General features: G+C 38.3%; 1 protein-coding gene and 1 long non-coding RNA gene across 2 annotated transcripts in view; one reads left to right on the plus strand and one right to left on the minus strand.

Annotated features, from left to right (window-relative positions):
• Positions 1–7,312: 7,312 nt before the first annotated feature.
• On the minus strand, positions 7,313–8,410 carry LOC130603264 (uncharacterized). Its single transcript, XR_008973102.1, has 2 exons — positions 7,762–8,410; positions 7,313–7,628 (listed from the first exon to the last, which is right to left on the minus strand). It is a non-coding gene; the product is annotated as an uncharacterized LOC130603264 (long non-coding RNA).
• A 2,524-nt stretch (positions 8,411–10,934) lies between these two features.
• Positions 10,935–24,851, plus strand: part of CYTH3 (cytohesin 3) — a 49,142-nt gene continuing 35,225 nt past the window's right edge. The window contains exon 1 of the mRNA XM_057416872.1: positions 10,935–11,025. Within this exon, the coding sequence (XP_057272855.1) occupies positions 10,995–11,025 (31 nt within the window). The 5' untranslated portion in view covers positions 10,935–10,994. The remainder of the gene's footprint in view (positions 11,026–24,851) is intronic.

The following is a 24,851-nucleotide window of genomic DNA, read 5'->3' on the forward strand; positions in this document are numbered from 1 at the left end:
TGGAGTACACACTGTTCACCTGTGGTATGCTGGCTTTTGTATTACTGTGTTTAAATTCGCATGCTTGACATTGGTGCTGCAGTTAAAGAAATAGAAGTTTAGTAATTTTATCTACTACTACTGATCAAGAAAAAAATATTGGACTATCTATTTGAAATGGTGGCTTAATGAAGTCACACCAGATTACACTGATTAAAGTACTTCCAAGAAATTAGGCTCTTAGAAGAAAAGGGCATAAAGAAGTATTTTCAGAACTCATTTTCTTTTCATAGCTTAAATCATAACAAATTCTGCTTTCAAATTAATCTGACAAACATTGTTATGTTGTAATAATTTCTCGTTATTGTACAGAAGAATCCATAGTCAATTTCTCCCCGTTTTTCTAAAGGGTGTTGTGACTGACATACACATTGCCGGGGAACTAATAGGGTGTCTCCTTGCAATTTCCATTTATAACAGAAGACACCCCAAGTAGCAGTAAATTCAGTAATTTTACATTAATCTTTTGGTAAATTTGCTGTTATTACCAGTGGCTTTATTAAAGAAGTACTACAGGAGTGTTAAACAATTGCGGGTTGTTATCACAAAGGGAGGAGAAATTATTTTAATCAGGCAGACTCCAAACTCAGAGGTAGAGTCTGCATCTAAATTTTTTGCTAATGGGCTTTGTAAGGAAATAAAAGAAGATTTCTCATTCTTTAACCAGTTATTGAATGTGATAGGACAGTTTTGGCTCTGTGCAAAGCTGACTGAAACCAATGCAGTATATCCGCACCAGCTTTGTAGCAGCCTTCATTCAGAGAGTCTTTAGCTAAGAATACTCCCTGCATACATCTAATCCTGTGATCTAGAGATAAAAGACCATTTCATTAACGTAAAATATGAAATTGTAGTTTTCTGATTGCCTGTATATAACGACATATAAATATTTATATATATATATATACACACATGCATGAATATCTTTGCTTGCTTAGAATAACTTTCTGCTTAAGTGCTTTCCATAGATGATAAAAAGTCTGGTAGCAAAGAATGGAAACACATCCCCAAGTGCTACATTAAGCATGGTAAAAGCATACCTTTCTTTTCTATTATTCTAGAATTAATAGAATCAATCAAAATCCCAGTGTGATAAATATACCGCTTTACTTGTTCCCATTGCCTAAGATGAGCATTCTAGAATAACATCTTAATTGATTACCAGTTAGAATTTCTAAGATGACTGCTTTATCTGCATTTATCTGTCATTACTTGCAGTTTTATAATTTAATAAAGACAATATTCTCTCCTTTCTAGTAATTTCAAAACAGGCTCTCATTATTTTAGCTGAAGAACATGAAGAATTTCTCTCTTAACTCACACCTGTGTATCTCAGCTTTACTAAAACAGAATACCACGTTTATAGAAAGGGGAGCTTTGTACAAATTATGCAGAAAGTCCAGATCGTTTCAGGAAAAAGCAGCAGCTAGAAAAAGAACTGTCAGGATCCTGTTCTTCATGAAGAGCAAATCTAGAAATTCTGTAGAAGCAGACAGGACACAAAAAAATTGAAATATAAGAAATGCCTAAAAATACTTCATGAAGGCGTTCCTGCCCATGGCAGGGGGGTTGGAACTAGATAACCTTAAGGTCTTTTCCAACCCTAACTGTTCTATGATTCTATAATGATTTCATCCGTGGAGGAGACAATCATTCTTGTCAACAAGTTGGAAAAGGTTTTCACTGTGAGAGGAGACATTATTTAAGAATATAGATAGTACTCAGATAACAGTCTACTTATCTTGCAAATGTGATGAAGATATTGAAAAAATTATCTGGTTGTTTAATTGCAGTTACCAGCCATCTTGTTTTTCAGGTTTGGAGTTTTCCATACACACTGAGTTCTGGAAAAGTCTTACAGATGGGAATAAAGAGCAAGGGCATGGTTTTGTTAATCGTGAGAATTTGGCTGTGCTCATTATCCATCTTCTTCTAGCAGGAATACCAGAATGCAGGTCTTACCAGGCCAGAGAGGAGGAATAATCCTTCCAGGTAAGAATTCATTCATTCTCAGCTGGTACAATAACTGAACTAAATATCCCACATTCTCATGCTTTTGCAATGTTCTCAGTCAACAGCAGGTTTCAAAAACTTTTACGTGAAAAGTCTTTCAGATGTAAATGTACTGTATTTCCTAAGGCCTTCAATTTTTCCCCACAAACAAAGGAAATGGATAATTCTATTTAAACACTGAGCAATCCACACTTACTTGAGTAGCTTTGTGGATTAAAATTGTGCAGTATGTGAATAATTTTTATATAAAACATGCTTTAATAGTTTTGATTTCAAAATTATCTCCACCATCTTTGCTTAATTATGGGTATTTGGAACTTTTCTACAGCCTGTTGAATGGCACAACTGATTCAGACATCCTTAGAGGACTGCATGCATCTGTACAACTGAGATTTCTGCTATTTGAAAATATAATGAAGCTTTTAAAGATACACATAAAAGAAAGGAAACAAAAAATGTTTAAGTAAATTACTTTCTAGGACATTAGTTTTTCAAATGCGTCCATTGTATTTTGTACGCTAAGTCAATTTTTTTTTTTTTTACATTACATTGCTTGCTTTATCCCAAGCATGGCAATTTGCCAACCTTAGCTTTCAGTGATAAATTCTGCTATACAAAGCAAAAGTTTTTATATCTGAGGCCACTTCCTTCTGCTATTCTATCATCTTCCTGGTTTTGTCTGTTTTAAATAAATACCTTTGTATTTTCACATCTTTTATATGCATGTATACACAGATCCTTTCCTCAGTATTAAAACTGATAGTTGCAAGTTGGCAAAGATAAAAAGTCACACTGCTTACTTCAATTTCATTGAAATAATATACTATATGGACGCTTTTATATTACAGTATTAAAAGATCATAACATATTGATATAAAAGCATTTTGTGAATTTGGGAGTGGGGTGAGGAGGCAGGGGTTGATGTTTCATAAGAACAACAAAATGGAAATAATCTCTGTGTACAGCTATATTCGAGTACTAAAGATCGACACATGGAGGCTGAGTTCTCACAGTGAAAAAATGTTATTTTAAAGCATCTTAAATTTAAGTATACTGAAATTTAAAATCTAAAAAGAAATCACGGTGGAATCCAAACACCTCTATTTGTCTCAGGAGGTTGACTATTTCTGCCCAAGAAGAAAAAACCTAGAAAACTCAGCAGGGAGAAGCTAGAGAGATCCCTGTATATGCAGCAGAACCCAAAGAAAATTAAGGAGCACTGAATTAGGAGTGGTCAGGGAGGAGAATGAGATCAGAGGAAAAAACTTTAAGTTGATTCAGCAAACTGGAGAAAAGCTTTTGAAACTTACAAGAAAAAGAAGCTGTCCCTGATGTCAGTGCCCATTTTAGCAGTCTCTCATGAATTCCTCTTTCCCACAAAAAACTGTTACTAAGGATGTAAGCTGCAAATCATCATGTACTAATCTTTTTATTAAGACATTTTTGTCATTGTTCTGTAGACCTATTGTTCTTTTACAACTATATTAATGGTCTAAAAATAGCAAGGGCAGTTCTATCATACTTAAATTACAATTTTGTTTCTTAAGAATGATTATTTTATACTTGCTGATTAAGATCATAGAAATCCTTTTCTGACCACAGAGGCATAAGGTACCAAGTTCATCCTTCATGTAACTGCACTGAGGTAAATGGAGTTACATAAGGAATTAATTTACTGGTCTCCTCCATTTCCTTGGAAAATTTCTTTGTTTTAGTGCTTGCCAAGTTTTAACTTTGCCTCTCTTGCTTAACATATTCCCGTGCTTAGAGACAGTTTTTCCTTCTTTAAGACTATAAGGGGAAACACAGCAGGAGAAAGACAATTAAGGTGAAGATCTGCTTTTTAAATTGAAAGTACATTTCAAGTATCTCAAGAAAATACCAAGAGCTTTTTGTTTTGGTAGAGCAATGTAGGGGATTATACTTACATCCATGAGGATATGAAAGGAGTAAAATAGTATGCGTAGCCATAAAAGGGGAAGGATTTAAGTGACGTTTTTCTGCCTCATGTTTCTTTCTAACTGCAGCAGTTGAAATAAATAGGATCCTTTCTTGGTTAGAGACAATGAGAATTTAAAATGTGACACATCGTCTTTTAACAAAGAATCGCCTCCCCTTTTCATCTGAACTCAACAGGAGCTATGTATTCAAAAGTAACCTATAAGAGAAGCTGAAGGCATACTCTCACCAGTATACAACTGCTGTATTTCATGGTAGAATAAATTTAGGTCTTGGATGGTAACATGGCACAAAATTCTTTGTAGAAACTCAACCCACCATTATAGAGTTACTTAAAACCCAAAACCCTCACAAAACAAGGAGTGGATATAGGTTTACTCCTGATGATTTCACATTAGAGTTGGTAAGATTTGTCTTCATGTTGCAGGTATAAAGCTAGGATAAAGCTTTGTCTAAACACTGTAACTCACAGCTGGCTAATCTTGACAGGAATTTGATCTTGATCAATTTATTACCATTAGGTGTTCTAGCATTGCAAATGAGACATTAACAAGCGTGTAAGTTTGACTATAGGCATAGTTTGAGAAGGGCTGAGCATCACGGGTCAAAAATTAAAATTGATAGTGTCAGTGGTTCAGAATAAGGTTAGAATTATGCAGGGATATTGTCCCCACTGGCAAGATAACTATCCAGCAGCCTGCCCTCCTTCTTTCCACACCATCTGTGTGTCCCAGTCTACCAATGCTGTAACCATGCCAATGCAACTGTTTGTGGTATCAGAGCTTGAACTTAATCAGTGGAATAATTCTGGTTAAAAATCACTGGTTTAGGCAGAACTTTTAAAATCTGGACTGAGCAATCTGATTTACAGCATGGCTTCACAAATGGTTGCATGAACAGATGAGAGGGCATTGAAAGTCACAATCGTTAGTCGCCTGTTCCTGCTCCTGTCTAAATTTATGGTTCCATATTTATTAAACCCAGATTTGTGCACTGCTGAGTAGCCAGCAGCAAGATCTGAGCCAGCTCATGTGGAGATACGCAATTGCATTTCAGATGCTCACTGGTGAACCAACAAGAGCACCTGGTCTAACCCTTCTAATACTGTATGTCACAAGCAAGTCCACCTTGTCACTTGGCTGCCACATGTACCATGGGATGCCAGCCCTCTTACGCTGTGGAATTGTTTAAGAGTTCTTCTCTGGGCAGGGAGGAGGAGGGAACTGTAGAGGCCTCTCCTGTTATTAGCACTACTACAATAAATCCTTCAACTGCTGCTATATGCATGCAGCTAGAGCAGGACTTGTGTATGGTTTGCAGCCCTGCTACAGTTCTCAGTATAGGATGAATGAGGAATTTCAAATACTCGGGTCTTGGTGAGCCTGGGAAGTGGTAAGTGGTAATACATTTAACCATGCCAAGCTGGAGTTAGCCAACAGAGGTGAATTCACAGACGCTGGCTACTTCGCAGGGTGGGAACAGAATCTGGCCTTAATCAGTGCACCCTCCCTTGAGAATTACTTTGTATCAAGTTCTATCATTTTCCTGAGATAGAAAAACTCTCTCAAGCTTCATGCAAAATTCCACTCATGATCTTTTTCAGCTTATGTCCTTTGAATCAAAGTCCTCCTTTTCTGTTATTTTAGGCACAGCTTCCACGCTAGAAAGCATCCTGTTTGTGTCTAGTACTATGTATGCATAATTGATACAGGTAAAACAAGTTCTAATGCAAAGTATGTTTCAGATCATAAGCATTACAGAGTTGGTGGACCTCCACAATATTTAATGCATTTGTTTTTCCTCAGTGGGGCATTCTGCTGTTCATTACTCAATTACTCATCAGTGGCCCTATCAGTGTTACACAATGCAAACAAGAACTGACTTCCAAAACCAGTAATATTTGATGTTAGGAATAGATAAAGCTCATTTAGAAGTCTTAAAAAACCCAACAAAAAGTCAGGAATTAGGATCTGAAATAAGCTGCAAATAAAATTCAGGATATGATTTAGAAGTTCATCTGGAGAAAAACTCATGCAAAATTCTTAAAAGAGGGACATCTTTAACTTTGGGGGGTTGACTATTTTAAGGGAATGAGCTTCCTATGCATACAAAAAAGCACCATTCATAAAAGGTGTTTGACTTGCTAAGCTTCAGCTTTGATGTCTCTGACAACAATATAAAATACCTGCATGTAATTTTTTCTTGGATTAAATGGAAAATGCAAATACTTTTGAAACCGTTAAGACAACCAGCAAACAGGATTTTTCCAGCTGAGACAAACAGAGTATGTGTGACAGCATAAACATTTTAATAAACAATACATGGCTAAAACCCGTCTGCCAGACAGAGGAAGTCAAAGAGTTTGCCTTAGGGGCTTAAGAATACCAGGCTTTCAAGTACTGATAAATTAAAAATTAAAAAAGAGAGATGAAAAAAAGATATAATGATGGACTAAGACCTTCCTGCCTGGAAACTATAAGGCACTGCTTCTTAAAAAATAAACAGAAGTATTCTTTAATACAATGGCCTAGTATCGATGACACTGATTCTGACTATCAAGAAGATACTGTCTTAGGAAATGTAATGCTTGCACCATTTTTCTACAAACGTGAGCATCTAAGTGAGCAAGTAGTAAAATCGTAATAATAAAACCACAAAATTCTAGCTTACAAAACATTGCACTGCATCTGTATTAAGATGTATATATATTCCTTGAGATATACATCTATTCTTTAAGATAGATCTATATTCTTTAAGAATGTATTCTTAAGACTGTAGAGACATTCATGTCTTTGAGATTAACTGTTCTCCTTAAGCATAACTTCTTGCCAAATCTAACAGAAGTGACGATAAGCCAGACTTCCAAATTAGTGATGTGTTGACTGAATGCATGAAATAGGAATACGTGCATGCAGGATGACTACCTCCTCAAATAAGATTTCAAAGATTCTTTCTTCCTTCTGACAGTAAAGTGCATTATTCCACCTCCCTGTATCGGATACTGACATCTGGTCTGATGGCACAATGGCAGTTAGTTTACTTCCTTCTGGATTAATAAAAAATTCAGAATTGTATTTCTGGTCTTTGAATACAATGTTAGTATCTACTTTCCAATCGCTAGTCATGTAATGAACATCATCACAGCTCATCCTTTTGATTTATGAAATCTATCATCATACAATGGAATTTTACATCACTGAAACATTTACATTTCTGAAAGAGGAAACTTAACAAAGTAAGACTAGGCTTTTTTATTTCTACACGTAAACTAAAGATGAACAATGAAGATGATCCCCTCCCCCCCCCCGAATTTCCATTAAGAAATAAAGAGCAATCCAGAAAAAAGGGAGTTCACTCTTGCTGAGGAAAGGATGTGGTAACCTTTCCTACTCTTGAATTCTTTGATTATTAAAATAAAAGAAGAAAAAGGAAGGGTAAAGGGTAATTTTCATTTTCAGCCAGTATTATTTGGAATCTGGTTCAAAAAATCCATAGAAATAGCTTAATACTCAATGAGCCTTTCAGACCACACAAATGTGATAATGTGATGTAAGGGATTCAGTTGTCCTCACTGACTCTCTGTGTAAGGACAAATGTAACAGATACGCTCCTGACCCCTGAAAATGAAAAATGACATGATAAATTACTGCTTAGTGGAAGCTGAACCAAAACAGATACTAAACTATACAAAGAGAGGGAAAGGGAAAATAAAAATAAAATAAAAATAAAATAAAATACAAAGTGTATTACCTGAAAATTCACCAAATAACCACATTTAGCATTAAAGGATCAACCTTGCCAACAGCAGGTTTTGGAGAAAGCCCAATTTTCTCCTAGAAATAATTTAAACAGACCAGCTATTAGACTCTTATTTGCAGAAATGACAGACTATGAAGTTCTTCCAACACAGAAGGTTAGATTTGTGGATACAAAACTGGCAAAGCATACTTGTGGTAAATATAGATCTATGACTACAGAATGGACTGCAAGAAAGAAAAATAAAACAAAACAAGATCAAGCAATCTTTAGGAAACTGCTGATTGAAACCCTTATTCATATATAGAGAAAAATAAAATTCATATGTATTTCAAAACAGAAGAATGATCAAAGTTTCAGAAAACAGAGTAGATGTAAGAGAATTATTCACATGAGTAGGTAACAGTTTATTGGAGAGTATCCTACAGTTTGCTGAGATTGTAAGCTGTCTTGCTGCCTGTCATCTTTGTTGGTAAGGCGCTACCCAGTATTTAATGATAATGCCATTGTTACTTGTGAATTATCAAAAACTATAGAGTAGTTCTGCTATGGTAGAACTACTATAGCTATGATGTAGAAATATGACTGTAATTCTTTAGTTGATGTTGTGCATTTTCAAAAAATCTATTCCTGACCTGGTTAGGTCTATTCCTGACCTAGCCAGACATGAGACCTGTTTTACACACAGGAAAAAGAGACAACAAGGTAAAAGGTTTGATCTTCAAAGTTTCTATTGCACACCTCACTTGAAGATTAAACAGCTTTGAGCAGTAAGCACTTTGTACTCAGAACTAATAGTTTTAATTAGAACACTTGCAGATCAGGCCCATGCAAAAGTAAGTCTCTTCATAATATACACAGTATGTATGAAAATTTCAAGCTTTAAGGAACATCTGCCATCATTTCAGAGACATACAGCCTTGAGAAGACACTGTAATGTCAATACTCTTTTGTACTATGTATCATTAATAAATCCTCCTACTAAAATGGGACTGTAAAGCATAGACTTTCCTTGAGAGGGTATTTAATGACATATATTTCAAAGTTACAGGGTCAGCTACATTTTCAATAATGCAAAATACTGATAATCTAACTGTTTGGTCAAGTTAGTATTGCAGTTATAATAAAGAACATTTTGCTTATCTCATAAGTTTAGAATTGTCTGATTTTACCATGAAGTTCATATAAAATCTTTGCTATTAATTTGGGGAATTTTATAACCACTTATTGCTTCCATGAAGTCAACAGGAATTTTAAACTGAATTAGTGGGAGGTGGACTGTTACCAGCAGCTCACCCTTCTCTTTTACTAAACTTAGTGATCGGGCTACCTTTCATTTTGCACTAGAATTTTCTGTCCAACAAAAGTATATTAAGTTATACTGAAATATAGGAAGGAAGGAAAAAAAAAAGATATTGACAAACAAAAATAACAAAAGAAAGGAATATATTTTATATAAAAGTGGAAAACAACAGATGAAATGAAAGGAAACAATCTGTGATCAATTATGAAATCAGAATTTTTCTCATGAAGCAGACTCCCCTTTAATGTAAAGTTTTCTCAGTGTGCAAAAATATTCAGAATCCACTGTCAGTTCATCTGCATTCAGACTTATTTTAAAAACAACCCATAATTGCACTTTATAGACACACATTTCAAAATAAATCCCTTACCTAGGTAATGCTTCTGTTTTATGTAATCATATTTTTTTATACCCTTACTAAACTTATAACAATATTTAATTTAACAAAGGAAATACAGAGGAGTATTTTAAAAGTTTGTGATATTTATGGTTTCTAGATGAGGTAAAATGCTTTATCACCAGAGCAGCAGCCAGAGCCCAACCTCAGCTCTCAGCAAAATGGGCTGTAATAACCACCTATTAGCAGCAGTGTCAAGAGGTGAGCGCTTCCGACACAGCTTCCTAGATTGTGCTCTGTCCCATGCCAGCCTACAAAAGGAAAGTGGAACACCCGATATTTTCCTGTTGGCTGACCCTTTCCCCTCACAGCTTCCTTTCTCAATAAGATTTTGACACCAAAGGTTTAAAAAAAATAAAGACGGGTACTACCTAGGAAGGAAGGAAGGAAGGAAGGGAGGAAGGAAGGGAGGGAGGGAGGGAGGGAAGGAAGGAAGAGTGGCCTGTGCCAGCACACTTCTGCTTACCTTTACAGAGACTTTGAAGACTGCTGATATCCGGACTCCCATGATATGTCACTGACGATCTTTACTGAGAACTTAAGAAATCTCACAGATCCTGCAGTAAGCAGACAAATCCTTTCTGTTACCAACACAGATAACACAAACCAATACAAACCCCTGTGCTACACATGGGGAAACAGTCTCTACACAAGGCTCTTCATGACCCCTGTTGCAGTGGATGCATCCAGCACCCCTCCAGCACCAGACCGGACCCAAGAACAAGGAGAAAGCAATAATTGTAAGAAAACATGCAAAAAATCATACCCCTCAGGTCAGAGACTCGACCCACCTTGTCCGAATTCACGACGCGGCTTCAAGCCAGCTCGACCCTCGCCTTCCTGTCACCCTCTGCGCTTTGCCCCCTTCAGACCCCTCTAAAAGAGCCAGCAGCTCTGCAGACATTTTCTGGCCACCGCAGACCCCCAAGAAACAACCCCAACCGACACGAAATCCAACTGACTCGACGGCTCCCCTCAGCCCCTCCCGCTATCGCTCTCAGGCTGCTAGCCAGCCGCTGCCCCGCAGGCCAGGCTCCTCCCGCTGCCCTCGCCCCCTGCCCGCCCTGACAGTCCAGAGGGGAGTCGGCTCAGGCGCCAGAGCGCTGCCAGGCCGCACCATGCGAAACCTGCCGGGAGGGAACAACGAAAACGAGAAGCAGGAAGGCGAAAGGGAGGCAACCCCCGTCCCCGGGTCCCGCTCCGCCGACAGGGCACGGCCAGGGAGCTGCCGCCCCCTGAGGGGAGGAGGCAGCGCGGCGATGGCCAGCGACCCTGTAGCGGCGGGGAGGCTGTGCAGGCCGGCCGGGCCTGCCTTTCCCCCCCTCGCTCCTCCGCAGGTCACATGAGAGGGGCGGGCGGCTGGGCCGAGGCGGCGGGTGCCGCTGGGGCTGAGGCAGGACTGGGGCGGAGAGGGAAGGGGCAGAGCCGCGCGGCGGCGAAGGAGAAGCGTCTGCGAGGCGCCGAGTGCTGAGGCGCGGGCCTCTCTCAGCTGCGGCCGTTGCGGAGCGCGCTGCTTGCGGCCTCAACATGGACGAAGAGGGCGGCGGAGGTGGCTGCGGTGAGTGGAGGGGTTGTGCCGGGAGACGCTGCCTCTCACCTGGCCAGTGCGGGCGCGGGGAAGGCGACCGAGGCGCTCCGCTCCTGGGAAGAGGGGTTGCTGCTCGCCTGCCCGAGGCCGTGACACTCGTGGCGATTCCTCCGTGACACTCGCCGCGCCCTTCCCTCTGTGCGGAGCTGCCCGCCGTTGTTGTGTCCCCGTCCTGCCCGGCGCTGAGGGACTGTAACAGCGAGCACCGAGCAGCACCCAAGAGCGGGGGAGCGTCGTGGTGGGGCTGGCCCTGTCGCCGGCGGGCACAATGGGGGCTCTGTGCCCCGCGGCGGGCGCCCCCGCGGCCGGAAAGGGTCAGGCGGAGGTGGGGAGGGGGGAGGCGGGTTTGCTCTGGCTCGGCGGGGTTCGGACACAAAGGGGGTGACCGGGCCGGGCAGGGGTTCCCGGTGGCCCCGCCGCGGTGACAGCCCCGGGGCATCGCCGTGCTCGTGCGGGCAGTTGCTCGTCTGCTGGGAGAGGGGAAGGGGGGGAAAGAAGAGAAAGAAAGTGTGTGTCTTGTAGTGTGCGAGCAGCGAACAGAGTAATTGAGCTCTGCTAGGGCTCTGTTTGTGTGTGTCATCTTAATGGAGGCTCGGTGATAATCACGGGGTGGTTCATCCAGTTTAAACAAGGTGAACTGTTTGCAGAGGCGTTCATGTTGCCAGATACTACTTTTAGAAAATCCGACTCGCGTCTTGGGGGAGTTTCTATCCTTCATTTTAATCTCGGAGACCGGCTTGAGCACCGTCCCAGTTAAGGCGCTGCAGACGTGCAACACCCTTCCCTCCTTTAATTTATAATGTATTTTGTGAGTACGTGTGTAAAGCTGCTGCCCGAAATAACCAGTTCTTGTGTATCATCAGCGATAATGGTGGCTGTGGTGACTGAGGGGTGGCTGATCCTGCCTTGGGGCGGAGGGATTGGCTTGAGTGGACTGCCCTATATTCTCTGTGACTGTGGCGGTGGTACAGAGTGAAGTGATGAGACCGTATCTTAAATGCTAAACAGACTGCGTTTGAATGCACTGGCTGATTTCTAAATAGGTAAAGTAAGGGCTAAACCTTGTATGATTAATAGTTGCACGGTGCTTGCTAATTCTAAATATAATTACCCAGAACTCGGAAATCAAGTGGGTGTGGTGTTTGTTTTGACAACTTGAAAAAAAAAATGCTATGATGAATCAGAAAAATTATTCTTCAAGCAGTTGTCTGGAAAAGTGGCCATTTCTCAGTAGCATTTCTGCTCATTTTGTCAGTGATAGACTGAACTCTTAAATCTGAAAAGACAAAACAAGACAGTCCTGAAAAGTTATTATTCAAAACAGTTAAATGCTGTAATTGTAAAGAGCAGAAAGCTCATTCAACTCAAAATATGTTATTTTCATAGTATTATGGACTTGCATCTGTAGTTAAGGGAGATGAACACAATTGTTGGCACTAACTCTGTGTAATATAGAACTTAATCACATGCAAGATGTAAACTAGAAGGTGGACTTATTGCTGAATCAATCTTTGATAAGGTGTTAAGCATTTCAAAGTTGGATTTTCATGGGAGGGAGAACACTCAGGACCTCGGGAAGAGACGGTTTATATTTAGCTGAAGGCTGGTTCTATAGGTGAAGCTGGATTTTTACCTAGCATGAGAGTGAAAGTATTACTTATAACCTCATATATCTCATTAATACACATATTGCTTCTGTGGGGTCAAATTACAGTACAGTTCATGTTTCTCCCTACTTGACTTCATTGTAAGACAACTATGGACTAGTAAGACAGGAAATTTTTTTGCAGTCAGTGTATTTGGTGTTTTACGTTGTAGTGTTGTTGAGTATTCATTTTTTTTCTTGAGTAGGGATCCAGTTTTCTTACGGACCGCTGTCAATTTGGAACATCAGCATTAGTTAGGTCATTTCCAGCTAATTACTTGGTATTTTGAATTGAGAGTTTGCTGTTTTGTTTTTTATTGATTTATTTTCTAACAATAGCACGTGGAAAGCATGGATTTGACAGTCAATTTTAAAATCCTTCATTGCTGCTGAGTAGTGAGGCACATGGGCTAGGAGTTTGACTAGGGCAGTACAGTGTTTTGAACCTCTGCAGGACATTTGCAATCCTCAAATCAGATGTGGGAAACTTGGAGATAAGCATATCTCTGTTCACAAGTACTTTAGGAAGTATGCAAAATTATTTGAGGACTGCACAGAAAATCACCCTAATTAGAGACTTGAACTAGACAAACATCTAAATATCTAGGACATTAAACTGTGATTCAGAAGGTAAACTGCTATTCCCAGCTCAGTTTTGCGTGCTGCCCCTGCTCTTCAGTTTAATTTGTGTCCTATGCTTCAGTTCCTGTATTTGTCAAATGGGGTCAGTTGTTCTACCACAGTGATAAAAACTGTGAATGAAAACAGAGCTGTGTAAAGGATTTATTATTTTAGAAGCACTTGATGGAAAAGAAATGTTAATTAAGAGAATTGTTCTTAGTAGCTCTTTCTGTTTTGTATGTAGAGCCCTAAATAGGGGCATGCGTTTATATTATACAATCCACTTATGTACAAGCCTCCCATTGATTTCAGCAGAGGCTCTGTGCATGGATTATTGATGTGATATGATCCGAGTCAGTTGGTGTCTGTCTCAACCTTCTTTTGTGTTCTGATTAAAATCTCTGTGGTTTACTTAAGCCAGGAAATTTTCCTCCCTCTCCTCACTTGGTTTAAACCCACATCTTTTGTGATTTGACTGGGGCTTTTCTTACATGCTTACTGTTACGTGGTGGGGGTACCACTGCACTATGATCCTCAAATTGAATAGTGCTGTTGGCAGCAGGTGCTTTGGCTATGTACTGCTAAACAGTAAGTGATCTTCTGTATAGCATAAAAAAACAGTGCTGGAAGCACAGAATAGTACTTCTCTTTATTTTTCTGCATTTGAGTCTAGTTATGCGGTAGCTTTGTAGCCTCCCAAATTCAACTCTGTGCCATTCCTCTTGGAAAAGACTGTAAGATTGAGTGCTTACCAGCTTTGTATATATGTTTGTTTTAAGCTGTCTCTATGAACAGACATGCCAAAAAGTTAAAATCCTGCTTCTACTTGACAAATAGGCCAGATTACAGCAGTAATTGTGGTATTGAGGTTTCTCTGCTGTGCCCCAAACTCTGTGCTTTATTTCTGAATTTTGAAGCTTTTTTCTGGGAAGAGAGCAGTTCAGTTGCCAAGCTCTGTTAGTAGTTGGCTGTACTTGCCAGGGATGATGCCAGGTAGAGCACTGATTCTGTTATGTAGACAGACGTTCATGAGGAACTAGGCCGAGAGACCAGATCGTCTTGCAGAGTAGTCAGAAGAATAGATTTGCTGCCAAACCAAATTTAGCAAGATGACTTCTGTTCCTTTGCAGGACAAAGCATTTATCCATTTATAGGTAAAGCTGTTAAATGTAACACACACCCCCAGATTTTTCCTAGGAAAGAAAGTTTTGAAATTGATTTAAAATAAAATATCTCACTTTTAGATATGAGCAGCCTGATCGTTTCTGTTCTTTTCATATTGCAGTTATCTTTCAAAAGTAGATGTTAAAGATAGAAGAGTGTGTGTGGCTTCCTCATGGTTATAGACATTTGCTCTGCATTTAAGACTAAATCTGCATAGTTTGTTTATAATAAAAGAAACTAATAAGAAATGTATTTTAACACAGAAGAATGTTAAATATGTTTCACTCCCTACTCATCAAAGTGGATGACTTGTACTGGTAGTTTTAAAAAGTTGTGCCAAGAAGTATTCAGTGGAGGGCTTGCAGTTCTAAATAGCATTCTAGGGAGATGCCAAGAATATAAAAATCCACCTGAGTGTTAGACTAGCCACATAGATTGATTCTAAGGAAGGAAAAAGAGCAGATACAGAATAGGAACACAAAAAACTAAATGACAGAAATATAACTTTTATCAGACAGTAGAGCTTCATGCTGCCTCTTATTGCTAAATAAAATACTTCTTCATGCTAAACTAATCTCGTATTTGTATAGATTACCTGTCAGCTCACTAGTATCTCAACCTTTAGTTCCCAAGCAGTTTAATCTGTTATCATGTTAATAAAAAAATGCCATAATAAAATATTAATAATTGTGAATATTAGTTGTTCTGGTGAAATCAGAAAATGGGCTTGTTAATGGCAGTAACGCATTAAGGTTTTTTTTTTGCCTAATGTTCAATATTTTTAGCTTGATGTGGAAGAAAACATGAAATTTTTGCTGATACAATTTCCAGAGGTTGTCAGTCGCCAAACTTGATGTTTTCTTATATAATGGTATTTGGTGACTTGGGCTCAGCAACTAAGTATGCCATGGGTTTAGGGGAGCATTGCTGCTATAACATAACATCTCTGTTATAGAATGAAAGCTGTAGGATTTACTCACAGGAAGAGAGTGCACTTTGCAGAATAATGTCTAGGAATAACAGTAATAGCCATGTGAAAGTAGACTCCCCATGTGCTACTGTTATCAAGTGGATATTGCAATCTTTTAATATCACTGAGGTTATAAGAGCTTTTACCAGTTGAGCAGCTGCAGATAATGAAGCAACACGCTGTTTTCAGGGTAGTCTGCAGTTCACATCAAATTTATCAGTCTCATCATATTTTTTGCCTCCCCTCCTTTCTTTATAGGATTTTTAACACTTTTTGAAGGCAAGACAAATGAAACACGTGGCTTTCCTCTGGTTTCTTCTGCTTGCCATTTGTTTTTGTCCTTTAAGTCTCTCTTCCTAGTACAACAGAAACTTTTTAAAAGCTTTAAACTGTTTTGCTTATACTGTAGCTGCATCTTACCTGCTTCTATCTTTTATCCCTTCTTTTCCCTCCCAGTGTAAACATGCTTTAGGCTTTTCTTTTCTTTTCACACCCTGTCTTTGACCCCATTTACTTTTTGAACTACCACTACCACTCCATTTCCTTTTCGTGTTCAAAGTCATTGAAAGAGCTGCTTGTAGTCACTGTCTGAAGAGTATCTCTTCCAGGTTCGTCTTGGGTCCTTTCCGCACTTGTCCTGACCCCTTGTACTCAGTACATTCTCTTCCTCTTCTTTGTCCTGCCAGCTGCCTCTAGTACTGTTTACTATACTTTTTGAAATCTTGCTCTTTTTTGGCTTCTTTGACTGCTCTCACCTTGTTCCTTTCCTATCTTGTTAATTCTTTTTCATTTGGAAGATAATATGTCTGCTTCCAACTTTTTTTTTGGTGAAGATTTACAGGACCCTGTGCTTGATTTTATGCTCTCTTCTCTATATCTTGTTTCTGGATAATCAGATTTGCAAATAAAAATGGAACTATCATATTTAAACTGATGACTCGCGGGATATACTGTGTGCTCTATATCCAGTACCATCTGTCCAGCTGACATGTTGGCTTGTTTGATATCTTAAGATTGTGTAATTGTCATCTTAAGTTTAATGAGTCTAAATCAGAGCTCTTAATGTTGTTTCCACCCACTTCCTGTGTTTTTTTTTGGTGTCTGTGGATGCTAACATCCCAAGTGGCTATTGACAAGTAAAGAGAGAAACGTTCTAATTTACTCTTTCTCAAAAAATAGTCTCTATAAAAGTTATAATAAAAATGGCAGTAAATGGAACACTTTTGCAATCTCAAACTTATGAAATAAATTACATTCTCCTATGCAATATTCATTTTCCTGTTTGAGCACACATATAGACTAAATATGTTTATGGGATGACATATGACATTTTCTGTAGGCTTCTGCATTGGACTAGCCAGCATGCAGGATAGTGTTTTGTGACAACTGAGTGAATCTATATGAATTTTCTCCTCCTTTTTAAAGTAAAGTGCTAATTAATGATGTCCGCTTCATTTTGTCTCCTTATAGTTAATGAGTACTTAAGCACGTACGGAAGAATTGCACTTAGTGAAAAGTTTGGACATATTGACTGTGTGCTTCATTCACAGAGGATAAAAATAGGTACTTGACATCTGGTTTATTAGAAAAACCTGTCAATTTATAGAATTGTAAGGCAGAAAGGAAAGATTTCTGACTCCTTCACTGTCCATTCTTTTGAAGCAAAATGTTGTAGAGGAAAGGTACGTGACTTAGGTAGTAAAGCATATTTAATTATGCCATTTGTATAAATTTAACATCTAGCAAATTGTTTTTAATTGCATATGACTTCCTTCTTTTAATTCCAACAATTTCATGGGAAAACATAGTATTGCAAATTTTTTGGACAACAGTATTTCCTCTTAGTGGGATAGACACACAAAATCCACTAGAAAACCATGTGTTTTGTGGTCCTCTGAGATTTGCCTGGAGGAGGAAATGGCTTGACCTATTTGGTTGCTATGAACTAAAAACATTCTTGTTCTCTTTTTCTTCTTGTGAACATCTGTGTCACATTTATTTCATTACTTTCTGAGGTTCTTGAAACCCATTATTTAGTAATACAAAGTTTTACTTAAGGAAAATAAAGTGATGCATAGCTGCCTCCACAATTACATTGAACTTCTGATACCTGCTTATACATGGGTATGATAAAAGTGGGTAGATTTCACAATAGAGATGACATGTTAAAAGGCAAATACAAACATTATCTACTATTTCCTGGGAAAAAGTGTTTGACATATTCAGTCTTACGGAGTTAACAGGAAATGTTGTGTGCTAGAACCTTGTGAAATCTAAATCAGAATCTCATCTAGGATGTGGAGTACAGGTTGGGCTTCTTGGTGTGGTTTTACTAATTGGCCTCATTTTCAGATGTTCTGTTTAGAATAAAAAGAAATAGTTACCTTATGCTATTATATGCAAGGTGATACTGTTATTTAGCAACCCAATGGAAATTGTACCAGCAAGGATAGATTTTGCTGGAAGACTGTTAACTTCTGAATTCCAATAATTCTTCTGAATTCCATAAGAAAATTCTTCAAAAGAATAAAAGATCAGTTCATTTGTGAAAGTGAAATCTGAATTCAGCTCTGCCTTTTGCTATCACATCTAAGGGCTCACTTGGATTTTAAGGAACTGCCTCTGTTCTTTGCAGATGCGGGTCCTTAATACAAAAGGAGAAAGTTGTTGATTTTTTAGATGAAACTCCTTGAGTTTCTTAACAAAACAAAAAAGCTGTGTGAGAATGATTAACCGCAGATCTGTCACTGAGGGTATGGAGAGGGTTCAACAATAACTGTGGGAATTAATTTTAGTGGCTTTTCTACCCAGCTACAGGTTCTCACGCAGCTTGTAGGAATACCTACTCCTCAGTCAAATTATATTGAAATTGGGTACTTTTTGAAATAGGCATACTTTGGAAGGAGGAGTTGATGGGTAGGAAAAGAAATATGTCCAGTCTCTGTTGTACTCACTCTCATTCTCACACACATGCATGCACAAAAGAAGGCTGAAAAAATTGGCATCTGCAAGTAAGGGAACGGCCTCTTACTGTTTTATCTGAGAGGAACTGTGAGATGTAATCATTTAATGAGTCACCTCTGCGTTTTTATACAACCGCCTTGTTAATAACTTCTCACATGGAGATGTGTGGTGTGGGTTTTATCTATTTATATTTTTTACTATCTGATTCATATTGCAAAATACCAGGTTGTTTTCTTGTTTAATTTTAAGTATTCAAGAGTCTTTATTTGCTGTTACATTTTTGCTTTCATGTACTGTAGATAATCATGTTCCTTAAGATCCTTGTTTGGTTCATAAACAGTGTTGTCTGTAGGGTTAAATTTGGACATAAACAGATCCTTTTGCCTTAATACAGGAGACGGGTAGTTGTCAAAAGGGACATTCGTAATTGCATTGGACATTATAAGGTAAAGAATTATGGTTACTTGAAGCAGTATTTCTTAACATTCAGTAGTCAGATTCCCAAATAGGTTTTTTTTCTTGCTCATGTAAGTTTGGATTAATGAACTTCCTGCCTAGTCATTCTAATACACAAAGGAGGAATTTTCCCACCAGGCTGTGTACTCTCTCTGAGCACAACTTTGACCACTTGCAGATGCAGTTTTTGAATTTGTAAAGCTGCTGCATGTTTCTATTTCAGTATTTTATACCTGGCCAGCTAGGGGATGTGGAGCAGAGTTTTCCCAGAAAGTTGAGGTTAAAGTGGCTGCAAGAAGAGATGGTGGTGCTGTTGTGGAGAAACTGTTGGGAAGAACCTTTCAAGTAAATGTGTTCTCTGACAATGAAACTCCTAATGTGTACAAGCTAGGGGCTTGGTCCTTCATAGGACTGTTCTGAGTCCTTCTTGAGAAGACCAAATGGGCCTAACCCCTTTCTTGTACCTATAAAGTGCTCAGCTGTTTCTGATTGCCTCTCACAGGAGCTACTGTGTACAAACTGTGCAGGCTGATGAGCCATTATAATAGATATATGGACTTTATTTCGTGGGGTAGGTGAATGTGCATCTATATATTATTTTGTCATTCTCCCTTTATTCTTTTCTTATTTTTGGTTCTAATTTTTAAAATGTCGTGTGGTGTTTTTTGTTTGTTTTTTTTTTTTGTTAGTTTGTTTTAACTGAAAGGATTCTGCTTGGGATTCACCCAAAACAAACAATATTTCAGGAGCATACCTTCGAGAGCCTTTATCAGGTTGAAGTAATCTTTGGTTTAGTCTTGCATTTTAAAACTTGCATTTAAAATTGTTAGGTTAGCTATAAGGAAGATAGATATAAAGAAGAAGGTCTTTACTGTGAGGGTGGTGAGTCACTGGATTAAGTTGCCAAAAGAAGTGGTAAATTCTCCATCCCTGGCAGTGTTCAATGGCAGGTTGGGCAGAGCCTTTGGTGACATGGTCCAGTGTGAGGCATCCCTGCCCATGGCAGGGGGTTTGGAAATAGATGATCTTAAGGTCCTTTCTAACCCTCACTATTATATGATTCTGTGGCAATTCTATGTTAATTGGGGAAAACTCATTCTGCATGTGGTATCAGTCACATAAATGCATAAATGGGTGGTCTCTATTATGGAAGCGTATGTTTATAGTCTGAAAAGTAACTTTTCAACATAGCTTTATTTTTATCTAACTTGCTTTTCCACAAGTCAGTTTTGACCTAGTGTACCACTTTTATTTATTAAAATTGTTATATCACGTACTTGCAACATTTTTAGGCAGCATCCAACATTTATCTAGGGGCAAGGAGAATATCTGTGCTTGTTTTCCCACCATTTCTTATCGTTTGTGCTGCTATTCCTGAATTGCAGTTTGTATAGATGCTGTTTCCTACTAAGTGGAAGTTTAACTGGTAGCCAAGGTTAGAGGCAAAGTATAGAGAAATGGCTGTTGTGTCAAGGAAAATGTTTGCAGTCACAGAAGGGAGATACTAAAAGGTTTCAGGTATGTGTTTAGTTTGTTCCTTGTATAGGTGTTGCTGATGAATTCTGTAATCTGGGAATCTCAGGTAGGGTTTTGAACCTATCTCCTATGTATTAAATGAGGTCAGCCTTTCTAGGCAGCTTGTGACATTTCAGTTTGTTGTAGATGTTTTAGCAAGGACAGATAAATGGTGCATATGAAGTTGATTATTTTTTGGCCCTAGGAAGTGGATTTTTGTGCATTAAATATAGTAACTTTCTTGTTTTTAATATCTGGGAGGAAGCTTCCCAACTCCCAGTGATTATTTTTTGTTGTTGTTTTAAATCAAAATACGTGTAACTCTCTTCATTCTCATTTTGTGCGATGTAAGTTGGAAAGACTTCAGTGTTTAGTCTTGGTCTTGTACCAATAAATGACACAGTATCACATGAATGTTTTAGAAGATTAGGTGATATGTTAAAAGAGCAAACATTGAAAGAAGACTAGTTTAAGGCCTTCCAATGTGACTTCTAATATTCAAGGTAAAGACAGTGTAAGTTGTTACTGTTCTCTTGCTGAAAACTTCCCTTTTGTATCTTCTACCTGTGTTGTAGGCCTGAAAAAGTAATGTGTTATGAAGGGGAAAGGTTGGGTGAAATTGGTAACTCAAATTAAATACAAATAAGTTTATGGAGCCTGTGGGTGGGTGGACTTGGCATATACAACCACTGTGGTATGTTAGACTTGAAAGACCATATGGAGTTGATTATTTTCTGGCATTTTGTAGTAAAGGTTTTTGAAGAGGATTATTATTTTTTTTTAATTTTTTTTTTTTTTAGAAGAGGGGTAAAAAATAGTAAGACTAACTTCAGTTTGCATCAAGTAGTAAAATAGCTTGTAGTAGCATATGGAAAACCAATTTGTTCAAAGGTAAGCTGCTAAAAGAAGTTATCCTACTGTTTTCCTATTGGCTCTCCTGTTTTCTGAAGGCAGCCAAAGATCCTGTGCAGCTGGGAGTAATACAGGATCCAGCTGTAGCTTTTTTTATTGTTGTTCAGATGTCCGGTGATGGTCGAATCTGAGTTATTGTGTGGAAATTCAGTAAAGGAAAAGGGTAGGGTGGGAAAAAAGTGACTCTCTATAAAAATATTCCAGTAAAAGCAACAGGAACTAGGAGTATCCATTTCAGAACTCTGCCATAAATCCCATCCTGAAATACTTAAAACGCCTTCAGATTTTGCTGTAGACTTTAAGTCATCTCAGAGTTCTTGGTTTATTTTTTAAACAGAAATGAAGTTAGCTTATTGAAGTGGGAAGGTGGCTATTCTTTTAGGTTACTTATGGAAGAAGATACCAGTTTCTCATTTGCAGGATGAGGTTTTAGTTAAAACAAAATTCTTTACTCTTTTTAAGTAATGTTACACTATGTAATGCCAGAGTGTGAGTATATCAAACTGATTTGTGCTGTGTTTTACTCGTCTTTGTTTTGCAAAGTCGGAGTATGTAAGGAGGGGAGAAGCCTAATATTTTCCTGGAGAGTTTGGTTTACCTTTGGTGTATTTGGTGCTTCCAACTCTGTAGACAGTGCCTTGGTGCGAGATTAAATGAAATAAGTGAGCAATATAGCAGGTATATGGAACGGTGAGAATACTTCATGATGATCAAAATAATGCATCCTTTTTTCTTTCAAAACAGTTGTTTTTCCTCATTGTTAAAAAGGTCATATTTCTGAAGTTTCTGTATAATTGTAGCCAGTCATCCTGTTTCCTAGTTATTTGTGACTAGGGATGCCGGTGTAGAAATGCATTGTCCTTTAGGTATCTGCTTCCTTTCCATATTTTCCTTCTGAATTTAACTTACTGGTGGAGTCCAAGTGGCTACCTGTATTTCAGAATTCTTGTACTATTACGCTGAGTCTTTAATTTTGGATGTTGTTGCTCAATCAGTTTGTAATTATGCTAGTCTAATTTAATAAGCTTAACAATAGTATACAAATTGTAAGTCCTAATTGACTGGAAGAGCTAGCTTGAAATACAAGGAGTTATTTCCATTACTCGTGAATTATACTCCAGTCTAACTACTGTTTCCAGCATAATCCTGGATAGTATTAGTGCATTCCTTTCCATGTGCCTTAATTGGTTGTCAATAGCAATTTTTTTATTGGGAGGGAATAAAAAAGGAGCAGGATCTGTGGTTGGTCTGTTGACTGCTGGACAGCCTGGCATTTTTTCCTACAGTGGTATAAGATAACAGCAACAACAGTTTATTTTCCTTCCTGAGCTAGTAGGAACTGCTCTGTGCCATCAAAGGGGAAGTAAAATGCGGACAAAACACTGTGCTTTGAAGGTGAAATACTTCCAACAAAAAACTATTGCAATGCAAAAATATCTATGATGTCCACATAGCAGTGTAAAATCGTTTTTGGAGTTCTTAAACGTGATCACTGATACTGATTGTAATAATGAGATTTTGGTTCAGTGGCAGGACTGCTGCAGTCTATGGATGAGTGACAATAGCAGTTGATACTATTTGCATGGTGACTGAATTCACACTGTTCAGTGTGTTTTGTAAATCTGCGGCTTTTTTTTTAATTGGCATGTATTCCTTTTTCTGTTTAAGCAAATGATGACACTTACTTTGTTCTATTACTGCATCGGGTGATGTATGTGGTGGCTATATTTGAGCTTTAGTCAGATTGTTTTCCAAAGACTCTTGTAGTTTATCTTCTTTGTATTTAAAATTATTACAAGGCAAATAATTTGCTTTCCCTCTTTTTTTTTTTTTTTAACATTGCAGTGATTAAATAAGCACTGCTACTTAATTTTATCCTTGATTTGCAAGAATGGTAATCAAAATGATTTTCTCCAGGTTTTTCAGGATCATGATCTTTATTTGAATTGTGAAGAGCCTAAAGGAATCTCTTTTGGTTTAATTGTTTTCTTGAAGCACAGGTCAACTTACAGTGCATTTTGCTAAACTGGTTGTATGTAGACTCTGCCAATGTCAAAGACCATTGAAATACAGCAACTAGAACAAGAAACCTTGCTTACAGATTTGGTTTGAGATGTTTTGTTTGTATTCATGATGTATTATAAATAAGGTCAGAAAATATTCATGGCCTGAGAATAAAATCTGCCACCTGAATTGAAGAAAGTGGTATGATAATGTCTTTCATCTTTGAGAGACACAACACTGCATTTCAACTGTTAGTGCATTGTATTTTTCTCTGTAGCTCATGTGGACTTAGATGTTTTTCTAATGTGATGGGAGAACATCAGAAGGTCCTTCTCATATTTGAGGAATAATAGTATGACAATTCTAGCAAAGTTTTGGCTTTTCAGTTCTTCATTTTACATTTTGAAGAAAGGGTTTCCTGCTGAAGAAACACATGTTAGCCTGCTAGCATTTTCCTGTATTTGAATTGTGAACAGTCAAATGACTCAAAAGAATTTATGTTACAGTAGATACAGGGTTTTAACCTAGAATATGGCATACAATAAATCTATTCAACTAATCAGTCTGCTTCCTTTCCCTTCCACCCCCTTGCAGCTGAAAGTTCATCAGTTTCTGCTACTATATCTAGCTTCCTCTTGAGACTTTCTGGAATAGAGTTAACAGTGGTAGCAGGCATTAATGAACAATGTTGTGATTATATTCTGTGGGTCTGTCTAAGTTGTCGTTTTTCCATTGCTAATAATTCTCATGGAAACTACGTCAGTCTATTTAATATGAGCACATTATGCGTGCCATGCAGAGCTGCATGTTGTAGTGTTTAGTGAAAGCATGTACATCATCATTAAATCAGTAGAAAGTATTTTTTAGATTTCATCAGTGACCAATCTGGCCATTTTCCATTTGAAATGGAAAATTTATGGTAAGATTTTCTGTTCATAACTTCTTAGCTGGAATAATGCAGGATGGGTGGACTTCCACTGATAGTTTGAAATAATTATACTTCGAGGTTCTTTGGTGTATGATAAGATGTAATATGGCCAGAAAGATGCTGAGAGGACTGGAGCACCTCTCCTGTGAAGACAGGCTGAGAAGGCTGGACCTCAGCCTGAAGAAGAGAAGGCTCTGGGGAGACCTTAGAGCAGCTTCCAGTGCCTAAAGGGGCTAAAAGAAAGCTGAAGAGGGACTTTTTACAAGGACAGGTAGTGCTAGGACAGAGGGGGATGGCTTTAAACTGACAAAGGGGAGACTTAGATTGGATGTTAGGAAAAAAATATTCATTATGAGGGTGGTAAGGCCCTGGCACAGGTTGCCTAGAGCAGCTGTAGTTGCCCCTTCCCTGGCAGTGTTCAAGGCCAGCTTGGAAAGGGTTTGGAGCAACCTGGTCTAGTGGGAGGTGTTCCTGCCTGTGGCAGGAGGTTGAAACTGGATGATCTTCAAGGTCTCTTCCAACCCAAACCATTCTATAAGGTACAACTGTGGAAGAATTCAGGAAAAATAAAAATTAGTTGCTTTCATTTGTCTTAACCTTTGTAATCTTTCATGATA

This window comes from Pezoporus wallicus, unplaced genomic scaffold, assembly GCF_028554395.1.
Source record: "Pezoporus wallicus isolate ANWC-B61680 ecotype Strahan unplaced genomic scaffold, APGP_CSIRO_Pwel_v1 scaffold_7392, whole genome shotgun sequence".
In the NCBI taxonomy this organism is placed as follows: domain Eukaryota; kingdom Metazoa; phylum Chordata; class Aves; order Psittaciformes; family Psittacidae; genus Pezoporus; species Pezoporus wallicus.